The following is a 21,001-nucleotide window of genomic DNA, read 5'->3' as shown; positions in this document are numbered from 1 at the left end:
GGTTAACAATATTATATTACTTTTGTAACATGTCTTTAATTTTTTGTATTTGAAATCCATGAAAGATTTAGTTTGTTCTTTAAAAAAAAAAAATGGAATTCACACTTGATCCATCAGGATGGAACAGTCACTGAAGGCAAGAGGATAAACTTGGGAACATCTTATGGGGGCTCAGACAGTAGAGAATCTGCCTGCAAGGCAGGAGACCTGGGTTCAATCCTAGGTCGGGAAGGTCCCCTGGAGAAGTGAATGGCTACCCACTCCAGTATTCTTGCTTGGAGAATCCCATGGACAGAGGATCCTGGCAGGCTATAGTCTATGGGGTCACAAAGGGTTGGCCATGACTGAGCAACTGTCATTTTGCTGCTGCGGCTGCTGCTAAGTCGCTTCAGTCATATCCGACTCTGTGTGACCCCATTGACGGCAGCCCACCAGGCTCCACCGTCCCTGGGATTCTCCAGGCAAGAACACTGGAGTGGGTTGCCATTTCCTTCTCCAATGCATGAAAGTGAAAAGTGAAAGGGAAGTCTCTGAGTCCTGTCTGACTCTTCATGACCCCAAGGACTGCAGCCCACCAGGCTTCTCCACCCATGGGACTTTCCAGGCAGGAGTACTAGAGTGGGGTGCCATTGCCTTCTCCGAACTGTCACTTTACAGGGCTGCATTCACAAGAACAGGGCCCAAGTGGCATAACCCTCCACAGGGAAGGGAAAGTGAAGTCAAGATTCCTGGCTTTTGCTGTCCCACACAAGTGGGAAAATCAACACACATATAAAGAGACATTGTTAAAGACAAGGGAGGAAAGTCAGAAAGCCAGGGGGGGAGCTTAAGTCTTGAATTCTGGAGTTGGGAGTTCATTGTTTTCACTTACTCAGACACACTCTGTGAGCTTCAGTTTCTACATCTATGAAATGGGATAATACCTACCTCCTTGTTTTGTTTTGATGATCAAACAAGAGAGTGTGTATGAAAAGGTTTGGTAAGCTATAAAGCACTATACGAGTATTACTAATAGGACTACTATGATACTCACAATGTGTCCGACCACATCAACCCTGAGAGTGTGATTTTGGTTGTAATTGCATCGCCTTGCTTCCTGCTGTTCCCCAGCACTGAGTCACCATCAGCAACTCTTGTAAGTCAGCTGGCTTCAGAGGGGTTGAGAGTTGATGGGGAGAATTGCTGAAGAAGAGGCAGTTCAGATTCTTTCTGTTCTTCCTCCAACCATAAACATTCAAACCTGGTAAAGTGCAATGAAAAAGAACAAGAATGGAATTCAAAAAGATCTGTGCACCCCAATGATCATAGCAGCACTATTTATAATAGCCAAGATACGGAAGCAACCCAAGTTCCATCAACAGTTGAATGGATAAAGATATGGTATATAGAATGGATGAAGATCTGTGACAATCTAGAAGGATGGGGTGGCGGGGGGAGAGATGGGAGGGAGGCTTGGGAAGGAGGGGACACGGGTGTACCTATGGATGATTCTTTTTGATATATGACAGAAAACCACAAAATTCTGTAAAGCACTTATCTTTCAATTAAAAAAGGAAGATGTGATATATATAGACAATGAAATACTACTCAGCCATTAAAAAGAATGAAATTTTGCCATTTGCAGCAACATATGTAGACTTGGAAGGCGTTATGCTAAGTGAAAGCTCAGAGAAAGATGAATACTGTATATATCACTTATATGTGGAATATAAAAAATACAACAGACTGGTGAATGTAACAAAAAGGAAGTAGACTCAGAGACAGAGAACAAACTTGTGGTTAGCAGTGTGGAGAGGGAAAAAGGGAGGTGCAGCATAGGGGTAGGTAAATTAGAGGTGCAAACTTAGGTATGAAATAAACTACAAGGATATCTTGTACAACTCTGGAAATACAGCCAATATTTTATAATAACCACAAATAGAATGTAACCTTTAAAAATTGTGAATCACTATATTGTACACCTGTAACTTGTGTAATTTTGTACAGCAGCTATGCATGCTAAGTCACTTCAGTCGTGTCTGACTCTTTGTGACCCTGTGGACTATAGCCCATTACGTTCCTCTGTCCATGGGATGCTCTAGGCAAGAATACTGGAGTGGGTTGCCATGCCTTCCTCCAGGGACTCTTCCCGACCTAGGGATTGAACCCACGTCTCTTTATGTCTCCTGCGTTGGCCAACAGGATCTTTACCACTAGTGCCACCTGGAAAGCCCACAGCAACTATACTTCAATTAAAATATAGAGAGAGCAAGAGTGGGGTGTGGGGAGAGAAAGGAATGGAAGAGATTTGTTCTAGATCTCCAAATACCATTCTAAGGGTTGATATCAAGTTGACATCAAGTCAGATCACACCCTGCTTATGGCCTTTTAATTATTCCCTTGTGCCTATGGGACAAAGTTCACGTTTTTTTTTTTTTGGCCGCACTGAGCAGCATGTGGAATATCAGTTCCCCAAGCACAGATCGAACCCATGCCCCCTGCAGTGGAAGCACAGGGTCTTAACTGCTGGACTGTGAGGGAAGTCCTCATTTCTTGATCTGGCCCCTATTTACCTCTCCAGGTTCTCTTTAGTCCTTCCTCCATGTACTACATTCCAACCACAACCAACTGCTAAACACAGTGAAATCCCTCCTGGTTTCTTCTGGCTTGCACTGTCCTTGTGCTGTCCCTCTCCCTGACTTTCCTCCTTGACTTCCAATATGGGTTCACATGCTACCTCCAGTGAGAAGTCCTCCTTGGTTTCCCCAGGCAAAGTCAAGCATCAGTGAGCCTGTATGACCTTGGGTGCTCTGCTAGTACAGGGGAGGGTATGGGATGCTAGGTAGCAGATGAGAGCATTGCGTTTTATGCTGGGGAGCAGATGAGAACACTGCATTTTCCGTCACTCTGACTTTTACACCCAGATGAACCATTTGTGGTAAGGCACACGAGATACTCTGGAGTGGGTTGTGAAAAGCCGCTCCAGGTTCTGGTTATAGATTATACATAGCTATAAAGATGTGGCTATATAGCCACATAAAGAAGTGGCTATATAGATTCTGGAGCCAAATGACCTGGTGTCAGGACCTTGGAACCAAACTCTTGGTCTCTAAGTATGCACATATGTAAAATGGGGATGACAATATCAGTAATCATATTGTACGGCAGTCATGGGGATAAAGTGAATTCATGCATTAAAAAAACACAGAACAGCACCTGCCACATACTTGTTAGCTCTTGCTATTAGTCTCACACTCTCTTCCTTGTGAGATGGGGATAAAACTCACTGGAGAGAGCGGATATGAGAATTACTCAGGATAAGCAGAAGTGGTTGGCTTAGAGAACATGCTTGATAAATCTGTTACTTGCCCTTTTGGATCTTGCCATTTGTATTATAATGTTTTATTTCAACCACTAAAATCTCTCAGCTTTTCCAGGAAAGAGAGAGCTTCATCCATCATTGTGTTCTTAGTATCTGATGCGCACTAGATGCTCAAGAAATGTTTGGCCAATGAATTGATAAAAATATATGGGAAAACTCAAAAGAGTTAGCTTTAATGGCCTCTTAGCTATATCCAGATAGGTCACAAAATAGTAATTTAATCCCTAAAAATCTGTGTCTTTATAAATCTGTGTGCAAATCATAGTTTGAATATGTATTTTTGGTTTGTTTTTAAAATTTTTACAATATTGTATTGGTTTCTGACATACAACAACATGCATCAGCCATAGTTACACATAGGTCCCCTCTCTCTGGAGCCACCCTCCCCTCTCCCATCCCATTCCTCTAGGTCAGCACAGAGCACCAGGCTGGGCTCTGTGTATTATACAGCAACTTCTCACCAGTTATCCATTTCACAAATGATAGTATATATACGTTGATGCTACTTTCTTCATTTGTCCCATGCTTTCCCTCCCCCACTGTGTCCGCAAGTCCCTTCTCTATATCTGGGTCTCTATTCCTTCCCTGCAAATAGGTTCATCAATACCTTTTCAAGACTCCATTTATACATGTTAATATACAATATTTGTTTTTCTCTTTCTGACTTACTTCACTCTGTATAACAGGCTCTAGGTTCATCCACTTCATTAGAACTGACTCTAATTTGTTCCTTTTTATGGCTGAGTACTATTCCACTGTATGTACGCACTACATCTTCTTTATCCATTCATCTTTTGATGGACGTGTAGGTTTCTTTCGTGTTCTGGCTATTGTAAATAGTGCTGCAATGAACGTTGGGGTTCATGTGTCCTTTAGAATTGTGGTTTTCTCAGGTATATGCCCAGTAGTGGGGTTGCTGGGTCATATGGTAGACTTTGAATATGAGTTTTAAATTGTGTTTTGTGTTTGTGTTTGTTGGTATCTTGTCCTTCCCGTGTCTTCTCTATATTCATTTTGGGCAGGGTTTCTCAAGCCAGCAGTAACAATTCTTTGTTGTGGAGACTGTCCTGTGACCGTAGATATTTAGCAACATCCCTGGCTTCTACCCACGAAATGCCGGTAGCATCTGCCACCCTTAGTTTTGACAACCTACAATGTCTCTAGGCAGTGCTAAAAGTTTGGGGGAGGGGGAGTGGAACCTATTTTCTTTCCCCGCCATTGAGAAGGACTGATCTTGGGAAACATTTTCAGATAGAGCAAATTTTGGTAGCCTGATTTTTCTCTCTTTATCTCTAAGGCAAAAAGCTGGTTGATATGCCTCCAAAGGGGATAGATTCTAACAATGGTGAAGGAGAATGTGTCCTTCCCTGAAGACAGAATTCTTCCCCTTTCTCACTCTCAGAAATGGCACAGAGGCGGAGAGGAGGTTGGAAGCATGTTTTATTTACCCAGACATATGCCCCCCAAAATAGCAAGTGCATATTTCTTTCACTTCAGTTTGTGGGAAAACTGCAAGAATGCAGTGTTTTACAATTCAGATTAAAGCGAAAAACACATCAGGCTGTCTGATTTTTCTGGGAACCAGAAGAAGGAGAGGGGCTTCATTCTGAAATAGTTGTAGAAAACACTTTTCAGCATCAGAAAAACTTTTTTACAGCATGAAAGAAAAATGCGTATGTTGAGAAAGAACATGAATGCTAGAAACACATTGTTCCTATAAATCCTTGACTCTGAGACACAGTTCATAATGCTGCATAACTAATAGTGTCCTTTTAAAGCTATTTAAGCCGGGAAATTTGTTATCAGGTGACTCATACGTGTGGGGAAATCCAGTTCACTTGTGCCGGAGATGAAAGCAAGCGATTAGGTATTTAAATGTTGAGATTCCATTCAGTCTCATAAATGAATTGCAGTAATCTTGGATGAGGAGAAAAGAAAAGGGGTAGTTACTCATCACGTTAAAAAATGTTCAAGGGCTCTTTGGATTTAAATGATAAAACTTTATATTTATGACACATTATATTTATAACACATTTATCTTTCAAATAGTGTAAGTACTTTTATTTCAAAACATTCAAAAAGTTTTAAATAAAAGTTAAGTACAATACAAAGAGGGGTTTCCCTGGTAATTCAGCTGGTAAAGAATCCACCTGCAGTGCAGAAGACCCCAGGTGGATTTCTGGGTCAGGAAGATCTCCTGGAGAAAGGATAGGCTACCCACTCCAGTGTTCCTGCCTGGAGAATCCCACAGACAGAGGCGCCTGGCGGGCTATAGTCCACGGGGTCACAAAGAGTCAGACGTGACTGAGCAACTAATACAGCACAGCACGATACAAAGAACATTTCATCCCTCACCATTTGAAACGAAGTATGAGTCTGATGCCCCAACATCCCCGAATTCTTTTTCATGTTATTTCCTGCAAATAAGGACTCTCTCCTATGTAAGTGCAAGGCAATCATTAAAACCAGAAAATGAACGCTGATACATGTGTGTTTGCTCAATTGAGTCCAGCCCTTTGTGACCCCATGGACTGTAACTCACCAGGTTCCCCTGTCTATGGGATTTCCCAGGCAAGAATACTAGAGTGGGTTGCCATTTCCTCCTCCAGGGGATCTTCCCAACCCAGGGACTGAACCAGAGTCTCCAGCATCTCCTGTATTGGTAGGTGGATTCTTTTTTTTTTAAGTCTTTATTGAATTTGTTACAGTATTGCTTCTGTTTTCTGTTTTGGTTTTTTGGCTGTGAGACATGCGGGATCTTAGCTCCCCAACCAGGGATTGAACCCACACCCTCTGTACTGGAAGGTGAAGTCTTAGTCTTCCCTGGACCACCAGGGAAGTCCTCGTAGGTGGATCTTTACCACTTAAAACACGACTACTGCCTAATTCTCCACGTCCACACAAGTTTCACCAAATGTCTCAATAAAATCTTTTCTAGCAACAAGATCTGGTTCAGAATCACACATGGCATTGAATTGTCATGTCTATCCTGTTTCCCTCAGCCTGGAATAATTCCCTGGACTTTCATTGACTTTCTTGACCTTGGGACTTGTGAAGAAGATGGGTTAGTTCTTTTGTAACTCGTCCCTTAGTTTGGAGCTTTACTGGTGTTTCCCAGATATATCGTACAAGTGATGCTGCTTTCTTCCCGTTATATCCTGTCGGGTGGCTCACGATTTCAATTTGTCCCACCTCTAATGATGTTTCCTTTGATCCTTTGATTAAGGTGGTCTCTGCCAGGCATATTCTCTGTGAATATTCTTTTTTTCTCTTGAAATCTGTAAACATCCCATTCTTCATCAAATATTGCTGTATTCATTTATTTATGTCTGTTCTTAAATTTTCTTATTTTATTAATGAGTGATAATATTTCCTGTCCTTTAAAAATTAAAAAAAAAAATTTAGCTACACCTGTGTGCCTGGAGAATCCCATGGACAGAGGAGCCTGGTGGGCTACAGTCCATGGGGTCACAAAGAGTTGGACATGACTGGATGACTAACACCCTACGCAGCATGTGGGAACTTAGTTCCTCAGCTAGGGCTCAAACCCATGTTCTCTGCATTGGAAGCTTAGTGTTATTCACTGGACTACCAGGGAAGTTTCCCTGTCGTTTAAAATTCTGATGCTCGAATTGTTCTTGATGCGGCCAGAGGGAGTCTCTTCAAGCTGGTATCCCTGTCCTTTTGATATATTCACATCATTCATTAAGCCCTTCCTTGCTTTCTGTCCCAACAAGATGTTCCAGACTCACACTTTCCCTGCCTCAAATGTGAGATCAGCCATTTCTCTAGGAAGCTCTGGTTCCTTTCAAAGGAAAATTGTGATTTAGATGCCAAGATCTCGACACTAAGTGTGCTCATTTCTACTAGTCTCTCACGCTCCCAGGTCTGCTGTGATGGCTATAAATATGTGTCACTCAATCTCCTGCTACAGGAAGCATGCTTGACTGACACCCCCAGCTACTCCGGAAATCAAATTCTCCTCCTTCCCAGGTTTTGTTGTTGTTGCTTGCTGTGGGTTGCAGTTGTTCGTTGAGTGACTTTCCTAAACTACTTTTGTAAAGGTCATTTTCTTTGTCTTGCGGGGTCCCTGAAGTCTCTGTTTCTTTATCCTGGTGGTCAGCTGACGGGTTAACAGACTTTCTTAAACTCCTAGAGCCAAAATAAATAAATAAATCCTCTCCAGGTCTTTGCAAATTGGCTGAGTGTTGCAGCCAATGCTTCAGTGCTTAGCCAGGCCATTCGTAACTTGGCTTTAGCCTTCACTCTCGCTTGTGCTAAGCCTGAAGGTCAGCCAGAGGTGAAACTGTGTGGCCTTTCCAGGTCTTTCCTGAGGACATGTCCTGAGCATGTGTAGAGTGTTCCCGTTTCCCCTGAATATACATAAGCTTTTCAAACTATTATTCCCCAAGTATATCAATCCTCAGCTTTTCCTCCCAGGTTTCTACATGTCTGTGGTTTGTCCTGTCTTTCCATGTTTTTGAAGAATCTCCTCCAGACAACAACCACTTCTCTTCATTAAGAGGGTCCTGAGTTAGGTGGTGCAAAGGCAAGCCCTTTGCTTCAGTCCTTCAGGGAGCCTCCAAACAGGTCAAAACATAAAAAACACAGTTCCTTGGGCACAAGGTACCCTGTGGTCTCTTCAGAACAAGGAACCTACTTGGGGAACACTGGATGCTGATTTCTAGAATGCTGAGTTGTGTCCAACTCTATGCGACCCCATAGACGGCAGCCCACCAGGCTCCCCCGTCCCTGGGATTCTCCAGGCAAGAACACCGGAGTGGGTTGCCATTTCCTTCTCCAATGCATGAAAGTGAAAAAATAAAGTGAAGTCGCTCAGTCGTGTCCGACTCCTAGTGACCCCATGGACTGCAGCCCACCAGGCCCCTCCATCCATGGGATTTTCCAGGCAAGAGTACTGGAGTGGGTTGCCAAAGGCTGGGCAAGGGCAAAGAAAAACACGACAAATGCCACTGCTCTACACCATGCTTCAGGGGCCCTTTTCCCAATTAAGCATTTGCTCTGTTTCTGTAAACCCTTAACAACCTAAAGTTCTGATGAAGTTGCTTCTGACAGTTTCTGCCAGGCTTTTTCAGTGGACCTAAGAGAACTACTCTATCATGTTCATTGACTTTGGCAGCAATGCATCTCCCTTGTGTTTGCAACTCCTTTTCCAGTAGTTAGAAACGTGGCTTCCACTGTCCTTAATGCATTTACTTACTTGATCAATTCCTCTGTGCACGTATGCTAAGTGACTTCAGTCATGTCTGACTCTCTGCAGCCCCATGGACTGTAGCCCACCAGGCTCCTCTATCCATGGGATTCTCCAGGTAAGAATGCTGGAGTGGGTTGCCTTTTACTCCTCCAGGGGATCTTCCAGACCCAGGGATTGAACCTGTGTTTCTTATGTCTCCTGCTTTGGAAGGTGGGATCTTTATCAGTAGCATCACCCGGGAAGCCCCAATTCCTCTGTATGTGCCCAGTATTCTAACTTCACCATTATCCCCATCCCTGCGTGAATATCCTCTTCTTTGCTCTGACTCTGGTTCCCTATGGCAGGGGTACCCTCTACTGCAGATGTTGTCTGCTTCTGCTGGAACTAAGTATTTTATTTACTGTTCATGTTTTAATTTTATTAGTTTTATTGGGGGTTTATATAGCTGATCTTGAAATAAGAAAAACTACTACTAGAAACAAAGTATAATTCTTTTCAAATTCTCATGAATTCTTCTTAGGTATCCTCCCCTCCCAATGCTCTCATTGTGTAGCTAGGAACAAGTATGATTTCCATTCAGTGACAGTAATATAGAGGGAGAAAGCCACTCACCATGGTACCCACAAAATTTATGGTAATCAGTTGCAGCAGCACCCTCTGTGGTTTGGGGAATTCTTGGTCAGCACCCTCATCCATGCCTTCAGCAGCTTTCCAGATCTTCATTACTTTCCTCAAGTTCGGACTATATTCTTTCTAACTTCACTCTGAAGAGATTAACTTTGCTTTTTGTTTGTTAAGCCAACGCAGGCAAACAAATGTCAACTTCTCTCAGTCTCCGCTCACCCCTAAACCTATTAACAGCCACTAGGGGAAGACTGAAGTTTTGTGGTGCCTGAGCAGATACAACTGGAGAAGGGAGAACTTTTTAAAAAAATGGATGCAAAAATATTTACCTTTGCAAAGTTTGTAAAAACATGTGAGCATGTTGTATCTTTGCCAGGGTCCCTCCGAGGGCCTTTGGAAGATGTCTATAGAAAATGGGCGTGGGAGGAAGGGTGCTGGGGTTTCAGCAGACTTAGATAGGCACACACATTCTACCCTGGATTCTCCTTTTACCCAGAAGTGGACCACCCCCCCCACCCGCCCCCTGTCTCCTCCCCTCCCTCCTCCCCCTTTCCCTTCCCATCTTCCCCTTTCTTCCTCTCCTCCTCCCCCTCCCTCCCTCCTCCTCCCCCTCCCTCTCTCCTCTCCCCTCCCCATTCCCTCCCCTTTCCCTTCCCATCTTCCCCCTTCTCCTTCCTCTTTCCTCTCCCCCTCCCCTACCCCTCCCCTTTCGTTCCCTTCTTCCCCATCCTCCTCCTGGTCCTCCTTGCATCCCCGGGCCACCCACCCTGTCAAGCTCCAGATCTTCTGGGAAGCCTCTGATTCACTCTTTCTTTTCCTCCTTCTTTATTGAATCACCCACTTCAGGTTATAAATGTGACCCTGTTCCTCTCAAACTTAAAAACAAAGTAGCCAATCAATCCTAACAGTGTCAAACACCCCTACCCCGCTCCCCAGTTGCTCCATCTCCAAATTCCTTTCTAGCCACCCAATTTGCTCCCTAGCCTTTAACAACAAAATTCTGGGAAAACCACTGGCCTCTCTCCCTGTTTCCCATTCGTTTCCCAATTCATGGCACTCTTCCTTTGGCTCTCATGACTTGGCTGAAATAGGTTTGGTTAAGTCATCAATGACTATTTTGTTCACTTTATTAGTGATTAAAAACAACAAGAACAACCCAAGCAGTGGAATTTAAAAAAGTAATGGTCCTCTTAGCATCTCAAACAGTGAAGTGTCTAAAATAGAATTAAGTTTCCCATTACCTCCACTAAGTACATGCCTTGGAATGCCTACTCTTAACAATTTCATGTTTAGAAATTGTTACTTCTCCTTACTTTTTGCTTTGTTCATCCATATCTAAAATAAACACATATACGATTACATAGGATCTCTCTCTCTCTCCTTTCCCGTTCTCCTTCCCTTCATTCCTTCTTTTCTTCAGAACATAAATCTCATCACACTGAATCTTCTATTCCCTCTCTTCAATTAGTAATATGTCACAGCTACACTTACAAACCAACAGATATAAATCTACAGAATTCTTTTTGACAGTTGTATAGTATCCCACACTAAAGATACACTGTTTTGTCTTTTTAAAAAATATTAATTTGTTTAGCTGAGTCAGGTCTTGGTTGTGACATACCGGCTTAGTAGTTGTGATAGTGAATGGGCTTAGTTGCCCCACAGCATGTGGGATCTTAGTTCCCCGAGCAGGGATCAAACGTATGTCTCCTGCATTACAAGGCAGATTTTAAACCACTGTACCATCAGGGAAGTCCCAGGATATACTGTTGTTGATTCAACTATACCCTGTTGGAGTGCATTCAGGTTCTTTTGACTAGGTTGAAACGTATAAAAGTGCCACTTTTGTAGGCTTGTTTTTTTGTTTGTTTGTTTTGTTTTCTGCTACATACAATGTTATAAAAAATATCTATTTGTGCCTATCTCTATAATCTTTTCTTTCTGCTGATAAATTCCAAGAAGTGAAACTGTAGTGTTAAAGGTGTATATATTTTACTTCTCGATTGCTGTCCTAAAATGGTGACATAATGTATGTTTCCATCAACAGCCTTTGGGGAAGTTATAAGTCACAATGATCTCTTTTCAGTGCTTCTCTTAGCAGACCTCACAGTAAATTGTACAGTCGGCCCTTGGTATCTGCAGGGGTTGATTCTAGGACCCCCCTGGATACCAAAATCCTGGTATGCTCAAGTCCATTATATAAAGTGGTGTAGTATTGTCAGCCTTCCTCATCCCCGGTTCTGCTTCACCATCCTCTCCAGGGTTGGTTGAATCTGGATGCAGAACCTAGAATACAGAAGGCCAACTGGGCTTCCCTGGTGGCTCAGTCGGTAAAGAACCTGCCTGCCGTGCAGACTAGGGTTTGATCCCTGGGTCAGGAAGATCCCCTGGAGAAGGAAAAGGCAACCCATTCCAGTATTCTTGCCTGGAAAATCCCAATCCCATGGACAGAAGACCCTGGTGGGGTATAGTCCATGGGGTCACAAGAGTCAGACACAACTTGGTGACTAAACCACCACTGTGTTTGCTATTGTTAATCACTTTTTATCCTGGCATCACTTGCAACCAGCTTTCCACTTGCCTTTTTCTGTCTCTTGCCAAGTACTAACCAGGCCTAACTTGTTACTTGTCAAGTACTTACAAGTACTTGTTAGTACTTGTCTCATCCAAGTACTAACCAGGCCTAACTCTGCTTAGCTTCCAAGATTTGCCATGGTTCTGCCAAGATTTACTTTTCTAGTCACACTAAATGTTCTATTCTCTCTTTAGGGAAGTTTATGGTTTCAACTATATCATCTCTGCACTCAGCCTGCCAATGAATTGACCCCAAGGTGACTTCACCTGAACTGGAAAAGAATTTCCCTTCCTGAAGATATCTTACAATCATTATCCAGAAAATTGTAGTAATAACTTCTTGATTACTATTTAATGTTCTATAGTATGTCCCCTGGATTGTATGGTGTACATGCTCCACCATCACCATTGATAGCTGTGTTCTCCATTCCTCTCTAAAGTCTAAACTTCTATATCAAAACGCTCTCCTGGAGGGCGTGGAGAAAAAGGAACCCTCCTGTACTGTTGGTAGGAATGTAAATTAGTGCAGCCACTATGGAGAACAGTATGGAAGTTCCTCAAAAAACTAAAAATAGAGCTACAAAATGACCCAGCAATCCCACTCCTGGACATGTATCCAGAGAAAAGCATAATTTGAAAGATACAGGCACCCCAATGTCTACTGCAGCACTATTTACAATAGCCAAGACATGGGAACAACCTATATGTTCAACAAGGCAGTGGATAAAGAAGATGTGGTGCATACATACAGTGGGATATTACTCAGCTGACTTTGCAACCCCATAGACTATAGCCCACCAGGCTCCATGGAATTCTCCAGGAATTCTCCAGGCAAGAATACTGGAGTGGGTTGCCATTCCCTTCTCCAGGGGATCTTCCCGACCCAGGGATTGAACTCAGGTCTCCTGCAATGCAGGAAAATTCTTTACTATCTTTACCATTAGGAAGCCCTAAAAAAAGAATGAAACAATGCCATTTGCAGCAACATGGATGGACCTAGGGATTGTCATACTGAGTGAATTAAATCAGACAAAGACAAATATCATATGATATTGCATGACTGAGCGACTGAACTGATGGCTTATATGTGGAATCTATTAAAAAAAAAAAAGAAACAGAAACAGAACTATAGATGTAGAAACCAACTTATGGTTACCAGGAGGTATGTGGGGGGGATAAACTGGGAGACTAGGATGGACATATACATACTACTATATAAAATACATAACTAATAAGAACCTACTGTATGGCACAGGGAACTCTACTCAATACTCTGTAATTGCCTATGTGGGAAAAGAATCTAAAAAAAGAGTAGATATATGTATAACTGATTGACTTTGCTATACACCTGAAACTAACATCACATTATATGTAAACCAACTATATTCCAATAAAAACTTAAGAAAAATAGAACAACATATTCTCCTGGATAGCTGCAGCTCGGTGTTTTACAAACACCGCCAGCATAAAAGGCCCATTGTTGAACTTACCATCAGCCCCTCTTGAAATGCTCCTTATGCATTTCTTTTCTTAGTAAATAAGACTGCCATTCACTGGGATGCATAATTTAGAAACCTGGAAATTCATCCTAGTCTACTTCTGTCTCTCTCAATTTACATCTGATAGGTCAACAAGTCCTGCAGTTTTGATTTCATATTCCTGAAATCCACCACCCCTTTTCAAACTCGAGGGCTGCTGTCCTGACCATCTCTTTCATAGACTAAAAATAACTTCATCACTGGTCTTCCTACTTTTTTTTCTTGCCTTGCCTCCCCTCTGTTACCCACACTGCTGCCAGAGGAATTATTTAACATGCAAATCAATTCTCACCATGAGAAAAATCCTTCAATATCCACACTGTCAAGAGGTGAAAATCTAAACTTCTTAGCATGACTTTAAAAGCTCTTTATTATCCAATACCTACTTAACGGTCTTGCCTCATTTCCTGATATTCTCTGAAAGCGCCCTAGGCTTCAGATATATGGATCTACTTTCAAATTCCCAACATGCCAAGCTCTCTCTCTAATAATTCAGTGCCTTTGCACCTGCTCTCCTTCTGCTTGGAATTCCTTGTCAGTCGTGATGGCTTGACAAACTCTGACTTAAATTTCAAGACTCAACTGCAGGGTTATTTTCCCTTCTTTAAATTGTTCAGTTAGCCATACGTGCCGTGTACTTGAGTTCCTTGTTGATATGGTACAAACACACACTACAGTAATTTTAACTATTTATTTTTGTTTCATTAATTGGATTTTTAAAACCAGGTTGTAAGCTTCTAGAGAGTAGGGACTATATGATTAATCCATCTTTGCATGCCCAGCACTTTACTGAGACTGACCTTGAATATTTTTAATAGGCAGTTGAATGCACGTGAAACAAATTATTAAGAAGACTGACTGAACTTAAGCTATAGATTTTCACCTAAGTAGCTTTAAAGAAATTGCAAAAAATAAATAATACATTAAAGCAAATTTAAGAACAGAAAACTAAAGTAAATTTCCTATTATTTCACTATCCTAGTCACTGTTTTAGTGCATTGAGTTTTCACCTTTCCTCAAACATGTGATATTAACATATATATGTTTATGTTTAAACATGTATGTATATATTTATATTTTATATAGCTGTAATTAAAATCTACTGGAGAAGGAAATGGCAACCCACTCCAGTGTTCTTGCCTGGAGAATCCCAGGGATGGCAGAGCCTGGTGGGCTGCCATCTATGGGGTTGCACAGAGTTGGACACGACTGAAGCGACTTAGCAGCAGCAGCAGCAGCAGCAGCAATTAAAATCTACACGCCCTTTGGGATTTCCTTGGTGGTCCAGTGGCTGAGATTCTGTGATCTCAATGCAGGGGACTCCAGTTCAATCCCTAGTCGGGAACTAGATTCCACATGCCACAACTAAGACTTCGAATGCCACACTAAAGATCCTACAAGCTGTACAAAGACCTGGTGCAGCCAAATAAATAAATATTTTTTTAAAAAAGCATTTTTAAAAGTTTTCAAGCTTAACGATCTGTAAACATTTTTCTAATAGTTTTATAGCCCTCCAAATTATTATTTTCCAGGACTACAAATATCTCAACTCCCTATTAAGGTTGATCATCTAAATGAGACTTAAGTTATACCCAGTTTTCTATTATAAATAGGAACAGATCCAGGTTTTGTGAACCTGAAATTTATACAATTTTGAGTGATGTTTTCAGAAAAAGAACACAAAATTATCTTACTTTTGCAAATAGGACCATGTGAACACATTGTGTTTCACAGGGGCCTGTGAAAGTGGGAAGGGAGTCCTGAAGATTAATTTTCATTAGCTTTGCAGTTATCGACCTCCAACTAGAAATAATCCTGGACTAAACATTTTGAGCATGAATTTTTTTTTCTCTTTGCTTCCATGATGTCTAAGGGATTCCTAGTTACCAGGATCCCATTTGCCTTGCGGGAGTTGGGAAAGGAAATGGTCATTTATTGAGCACCTATTACATAATGACCAGTTTCTATATATTTTTAAATTTAATTCCTACCACAAGCCTGAAAACTAAAATCTCCATGTTACAGATGAGAAATCGGAGGTGCAGTGCGCTTAAATCGTATGCCCAGAGTTACACATCTAGTGACTGAAAGGGTTGGATCCTTCTGGTCTTATTCCAAAGCTCATACCTTCCTGACTACATCATGGTGTCTCCACAGTCTCATAGCTTCGAGGTAATGTTTTCTAAGTTATTGTTGAAAACCGGTTCTTAGTGATTTGAAGATGACAGAATACAAAACTTGCAGAATCCTGACATGGTTCATGGAAGAAGGTAATTTAGATCAGTGGTGGCTAGACTTTCACAGGTGCATTTAGGAGAGAGATTTGGCTCTTTCTAGCCTGCCTGGAAATCCCATGGACAGAGGAGCCTGGCGGGCTACAGTCTCCGGGATCGCAAAAGAGTCGGACACGACTGATTCGCTAAACAATCCGCTTACAGGCACGCATCACCTTGGCTCGGTGTCTATTTCCTGGAAGTAGCAGAGCATCTGTGGTCGGAAGACCTGGGTTAGGTTAGGACTTGCTATGGTCTACGTGAATGACCTTGGGAAAATCATTGAATCCCCTAGGTTCCCATTTTCCTCCTCTGATGCAATGAGGATGCCAAGTGACACAACCTGTCTTACCCCAGGGTAGTTATGAGCGTCAAATCTGAGTGTGAGCAGCACTTGGTGAACTTCAGTGTTACTACGATATTTAGTACCACTGCTGGAGTAGCTCCAGCTCCGCGCCACCTGCCCACAGGTAAGGGTGAGTGACAGGTGGGTAGAACGCTGCTGATGGCTCCTTTAGGTTAACTCTCAGTGGTGCCATCCCAACTTCACCCTATCCCTTCCCCACCCCGAAGTTGCCACGTGATTCCAAGGGCTTCTGGGCCGTTACTCCCGAACGCCCAGTGCAAGGCGGCGAGCAGCCGGCCAGACGCTGTGCAAAATCGAGTCTGAGATTCCGAGGAATCTTTTCCTCCTCAATCTGAGAGCGGATCGTCAAAACATGCCAGACATTCATCACTAAACGCAGTTTGCAAAATCCTAGCACCGTTCTGCCCACCGTCCCTTTACTCTGTTAGGTGCTGACGCATATATCTTGGAATTTTATCTGCCGGTTTAGAAATCCTTTAGTCCTTGTCGGACTTAATTTTGGGGGGCAGTCTGTAGTTCTGGGAAACCGGGAGAAAATGTAAAAACATTCAGTTTTCTGTTGGCGTTTGAATACCCTTCACCATATCCATGTTGAAAGCCGATGGAAGCAATATTAGTTATTTTCCTTAAAAAAAAAAAAAAAAAAGATGCTTAAACAGATTTCCAACCCTGGGACTAAACTCATGCCTCGTATCGGGATCTAGGTGAATCTCTGAGCGTGGACCTGCAGCTCTGCAGACCCAGCCAGCCATCTCCTGCCGCCCCAGCCCCGGCCCAGGTGGCGGCCGGCGTGGACCGGGAGCCCCACCTGGCTCGGCCGGCGGCGGCCGCACAAAGAGCGGCGCAAGCGGCTGCCGGGCCGAGCCGCAGAAAGTAGTCCCGACCACGCCGGCTCCCGATGTTGTTCAACGTTGCTTCACGCCCTCCGCGGGGAGGGCTGAAGGGGCCGGCCCGGGAAAGAATCCCTTCGGAATGCGCCGCCGGGCGGCCTTTCCCCTCCAGCCCGCCTCTACTGGCCCCGCAGATCTCCCGGGGTCTCCTCGCCGAGGCTGTGCGCACGGCCTCCTTTCCTTTTCTAACCTGCCCGGGAGGCGGCGCCGAGGGAGGGGAGGGCTCGCCCGCGCGCAGGGAGACCTCGGCGGCGATCCGTGACGGCGGGAGGCGTATCCCTGCGCCGCTGCGTGAGAGGAAGAGGCTGAATGAGGAGCTGCGCGGGGGAAGCGGGGCGCCGGGGGAGGAGGCGGCGGGATGGAAGCAGGCGCTGGCGTCGCGCGAGCTCAGGGCGGCGCGGCGCGGTAGAGAGGGCGGCGGCGGCGGCGGCGCGCGCGGAGCCTTGACGGGCCCCCCTTTTCTTTCTTCTCTCTCTGGAAAGCTGGGAAGCATGAGCGTGCAGACCTGCCGCTGCGGCGGCCGCCCCGGCTCCTCGCCTCCCCCTATTCGGGCCGCCCCTCGCCGGTGAGAGAAGCGAACGCGAGAAGGGAAGATGGGGGCCGTCCTGAGGAGCCTCCTGGCCTGCAGTTTCTGCGTGCTCCTGAGAGGTGGGAGAGAAAGCGGGGGGACGGGAAAGTTGGTGGGATTTGCGGGGGGAAGGAGGGCGTCTCGGTCTGTTGTGTCTGCGGGGGGGGATTGGAGGGGGGGAGGCGAAGCTGGGGAAGAGGAGTCGGGAGAGGCCTGGTCGTGGGGAAGGAGGGAGCAAGGGGCCCGGGAGAAGGGGCTGCGCGCTCCGCCCGGCCACGCTGCAGCCCCCGCCTCGCTTGGCCCACCGCGTCCGGACAGAGCGTTGGTCCGAGCTGCCTGGCGGGATGACCTGCCCTCGGAGCCCCATCCTGTCCGAGTGACTGGAGATCGGTGGGTCCCCTGCCTGCAGTCACCGGGGACGAGGGGCTTTGTATGGATTTTGGCTCTCGGAACGTTGGAGCCCAAGATGCTTCAGCGTTTGGATTTCTCCCTCCAAGCCCCCACCTTTTCCCTGTGGGTCCCGTGAACTTTTAGAACCCTCTTACTATTTTTTCCAGGCCTTGTAACAACTAATAACTGGTTTCCGTGGAGGATGTAATGATCGTGGGTGAGAGCACAGTTGGAAAGGGACTCCGAGGTTATAGGTCGAGTGTTTTCAGCCTTGGGGAATCGCCTGGGCTCCAGTCCGTAATAAAATAGAAACGTTGCCCTTGCAACCTCTGGCATTCAGGACTTGCCCCTATTTTCGGAGCATGCAAGTGTACAGTTGGCACCAAGTAGGAAAGTCATCCTTGGTGGAGAGGAGCCTGTCCTGGGACCTAAGTTATCATCTGCTGTGCTCCCCTGGAGACTGCGTGGCACGTTGGTAAATAGGCTATTCTAGGTAATCTGCCCTGTTCTAGGTAATCTGCCCCGAGAATAGAGAATCGCGTAAATTCGATGGTCCCAGGTTTTGTTTTTTAGATTGACCTGCGAAGCTGTCACATATCCTGCGACTTTTATTTTGTGACAGTTCACTGAGGTTTTTGACTGGCCCGCGAGATTTCAACAGCTCTTCTCACATCAGTGGTGAAGTGGTGATGACTCTGATGCTATGGGGCATTTACCAGCAGAGGAATTTAAGTACCAATTGATGGAATGACTTGAAGCTTTGGTTTCAGTTAACAATTCTCACTTGTGTTGTGGTCAGTTCTTTTCAGGCCTCTTGGGTCTAAGGAGATTTTTAGCTGTTAATTTAATAGGCTAAATTTATGTTCAGTGTGCACACTTACTGAAGTTTCCAGAACACAGTAGTAACAGTCTTGTGTTATAAATGAGCCAGATATGCCATTTCTGAGTATATGTTTATTGGATGAGCGTGATTGACATTGTTTTGGAGGAGGAATTTTTTTCTGTAGTTACACTTCAGGATTATTCAGGGAGATCCCCTGGAGAAGGAAATGGCAACCCACTCCAGTGTTCTTGCCTGGGAAATCCCATGGACCGAGGAGTCTGGCAGGCTACAGTCCTTGGGGTTCGCAAAAGAGCTGTTGATTTAACTGGGACACAACTGAAGTGACTAAACAGCAGCCGCAACAGCAGGATTATTAGGTCTGCCTATTTTATCTACTTATACTTAATTACAACTCACTGTAAGCATATTCTAAACTATTTCCACGTGTAAACTTTAGAAAGCTAGTGCTTATTTTATTTTCTTGGCAGAGAATTGAATGTAGTGGTATGTACTTGAGAGGTCTAGTAAGTATATGTTTATTTTAGTATGATATAGTCCCTATTGAAGGGGATTTTGCTATAGTTGTGAGAAACAATTTTATTTGACATAGAATATGGATGTATTTTTAAAACAGAAGGTTAATAGAAGTAACAAATAGAGTCCCCTGTTGGGTTAAAGCCTTGGTGAAATTGCATTCCATTACCCAGATGCTTCTGGTTGCCCAATTGTATTTCTTGGAAGAGAAGGTTATGTTGTAAATGCCACTTGTTTGACACCAGGATTGAGCCCAGAATTGAGTTTATTCATTATTGGAGTTAAGAGAAGTTACACTTGAAATAATATTATGAAGTATGATATTATATAAGAAGACCTAGAAAAGTTAATAGTTCAAATTGCCTCATTTCCACCAATAGAATTTCTGAAAGTGAAGCTCTTAATTTAAATACAGTCTAATCATGGTTTAAGGTGGCCTTTGAATTTAACATAGTTAACCATGGGTATATATTTGAACTAAAACTCTTTTTACTGTGAAAGATTTTTATTCATAATTTAGGTTCTTCTCATTCCTTGATAATGTCATTCTCTGTTAAAATTGTGTTATTAGTTAATCTTGAACTCCAGGGAGAAACGTGATTACTTTGTTGTATTAAGATCACTTTTCTTCACAGAAGAGTTGGAGGTTTAACATTGGGAAGATGGGATGATGGGAGAGTTTGGGAGACCTTTGGTCCTCTGGCCCAGTTAAATCAATAGCTGAAAGCCGGGAAAAATGCTGTCATCATCTGTACTGTGTCCTCATCCCTGTCATCAGAGGACAAAGTGTAATGGAAAGATTGGGGGACTTCAGCACCCAAACCTTGAGTTTAAAGTCCATGCTGCTGCTGCTAAGTCGCTTCAGTCGTGTCGGACTATGTGCAACCCCGTAGACTCGGAATCTTTTCCCTGAGATTCTCCAGGCAAGAGCACTGGAATGGGTTGCCATTTCCTTCTCCAGTGCATAAAAGTGAAAAGTGAAAGTGAAGTCGCTCAGTTGTGTCCGACTCTTAGCGACCCCATGGACTGCAGCCTACCAGGCTCCTCCGTCCATGGGATTTTCCAGGCAGGAGTACCGGAGTGGGGTGCCATTGCCTTCTCCTAAAGTCTGTGTGTCACTACCAAATAACCTTATGATTCTGATCTAGTTAGTTTCTCTGGGCTCCAGTTTCTTTATCTGTAAAATGTGGGTAGTATTACCAAGCTAGTTTGCAAATTTGTTGGGCATATTAAATGAAATACTGAATATAAAGTGATTTGCAAATGTTATTTTTTGTTACAATTTTCGATGGTGGACATATCCTCAAATGCCAGGGATTTGAGATTTAATTTCTATGAGATTCACAAGTTCTTAAAGATTTTGATCCTTCTGGTCTAACCACTTCATTTGCAAGTGGGGAAACTCAAATTCAGAGAGATTATAACTTGATCAAAATCTTACAGCTGATTAATATTAGAGCATGGATTTATTGTTCATTCTTTCAGCAATTAGCTATGGAATATCTACTGTGTATCAGACTCCGATGGTACCTTGGTGAGCAAAATCAACATGGGCCCTGCTCTGATGGACTTCACCATCTAGGTTGCCATCCTTAACTTCCATCCAGTTACTAGTTAGAAAAGATTATAGCTTTGATTTCCTGGGAAAGGAAAGTGATGACCAACCTAGATAGCATATTCAAAAGCAGAGATATTACTTTGCCAACAAAGGTCCGTCTAGTCAAGGCTATGGTTTTTCCAGTAGTCATGTATGGGTGTGAGAGTTGGACTGAGCGCTGAAGAATTGATGCTTTTGAACTGTGATGTTGGAGAAGACTCTTGAGAGTCCCTTGGACTGCAAGGAG

General features: G+C 43.8%; 1 protein-coding gene across 4 annotated transcripts in view; it reads left to right on the top strand.

The window, feature by feature from the left end:
• The first annotated feature begins 17,143 nt into the window (after positions 1–17,143).
• The window catches only part of LRP6 (LDL receptor related protein 6), a 178,463-nt gene continuing 174,605 nt past the window's right edge, over positions 17,144–21,001 (top strand). Inside the window, exon 1 of one of the 4 annotated variants that reach the window (XM_027541365.1) lies at positions 17,144–17,490. In XM_027541365.1, coding sequence (XP_027397166.1) covers positions 17,436–17,490 — 55 coding nt within the window. In that variant the 5' untranslated portion in view covers positions 17,144–17,435. The remainder of the gene's footprint in view (positions 17,491–21,001) is intronic. The other 3 variants (XM_027541366.1, XM_027541364.1, XM_027541367.1) reach the window with 3 other exon arrangements.

The sequence above is a fragment of the Bos indicus x Bos taurus genome, chromosome 5 (genome assembly GCF_003369695.1).
Source record: "Bos indicus x Bos taurus breed Angus x Brahman F1 hybrid chromosome 5, Bos_hybrid_MaternalHap_v2.0, whole genome shotgun sequence".
Taxonomy (NCBI): Eukaryota; Metazoa; Chordata; class Mammalia; order Artiodactyla; family Bovidae; genus Bos; species Bos indicus x Bos taurus.
The sequence above is the reverse complement of the archived record's forward strand: the minus strand, read 5'-3'. Positions and strand labels throughout refer to the sequence as shown.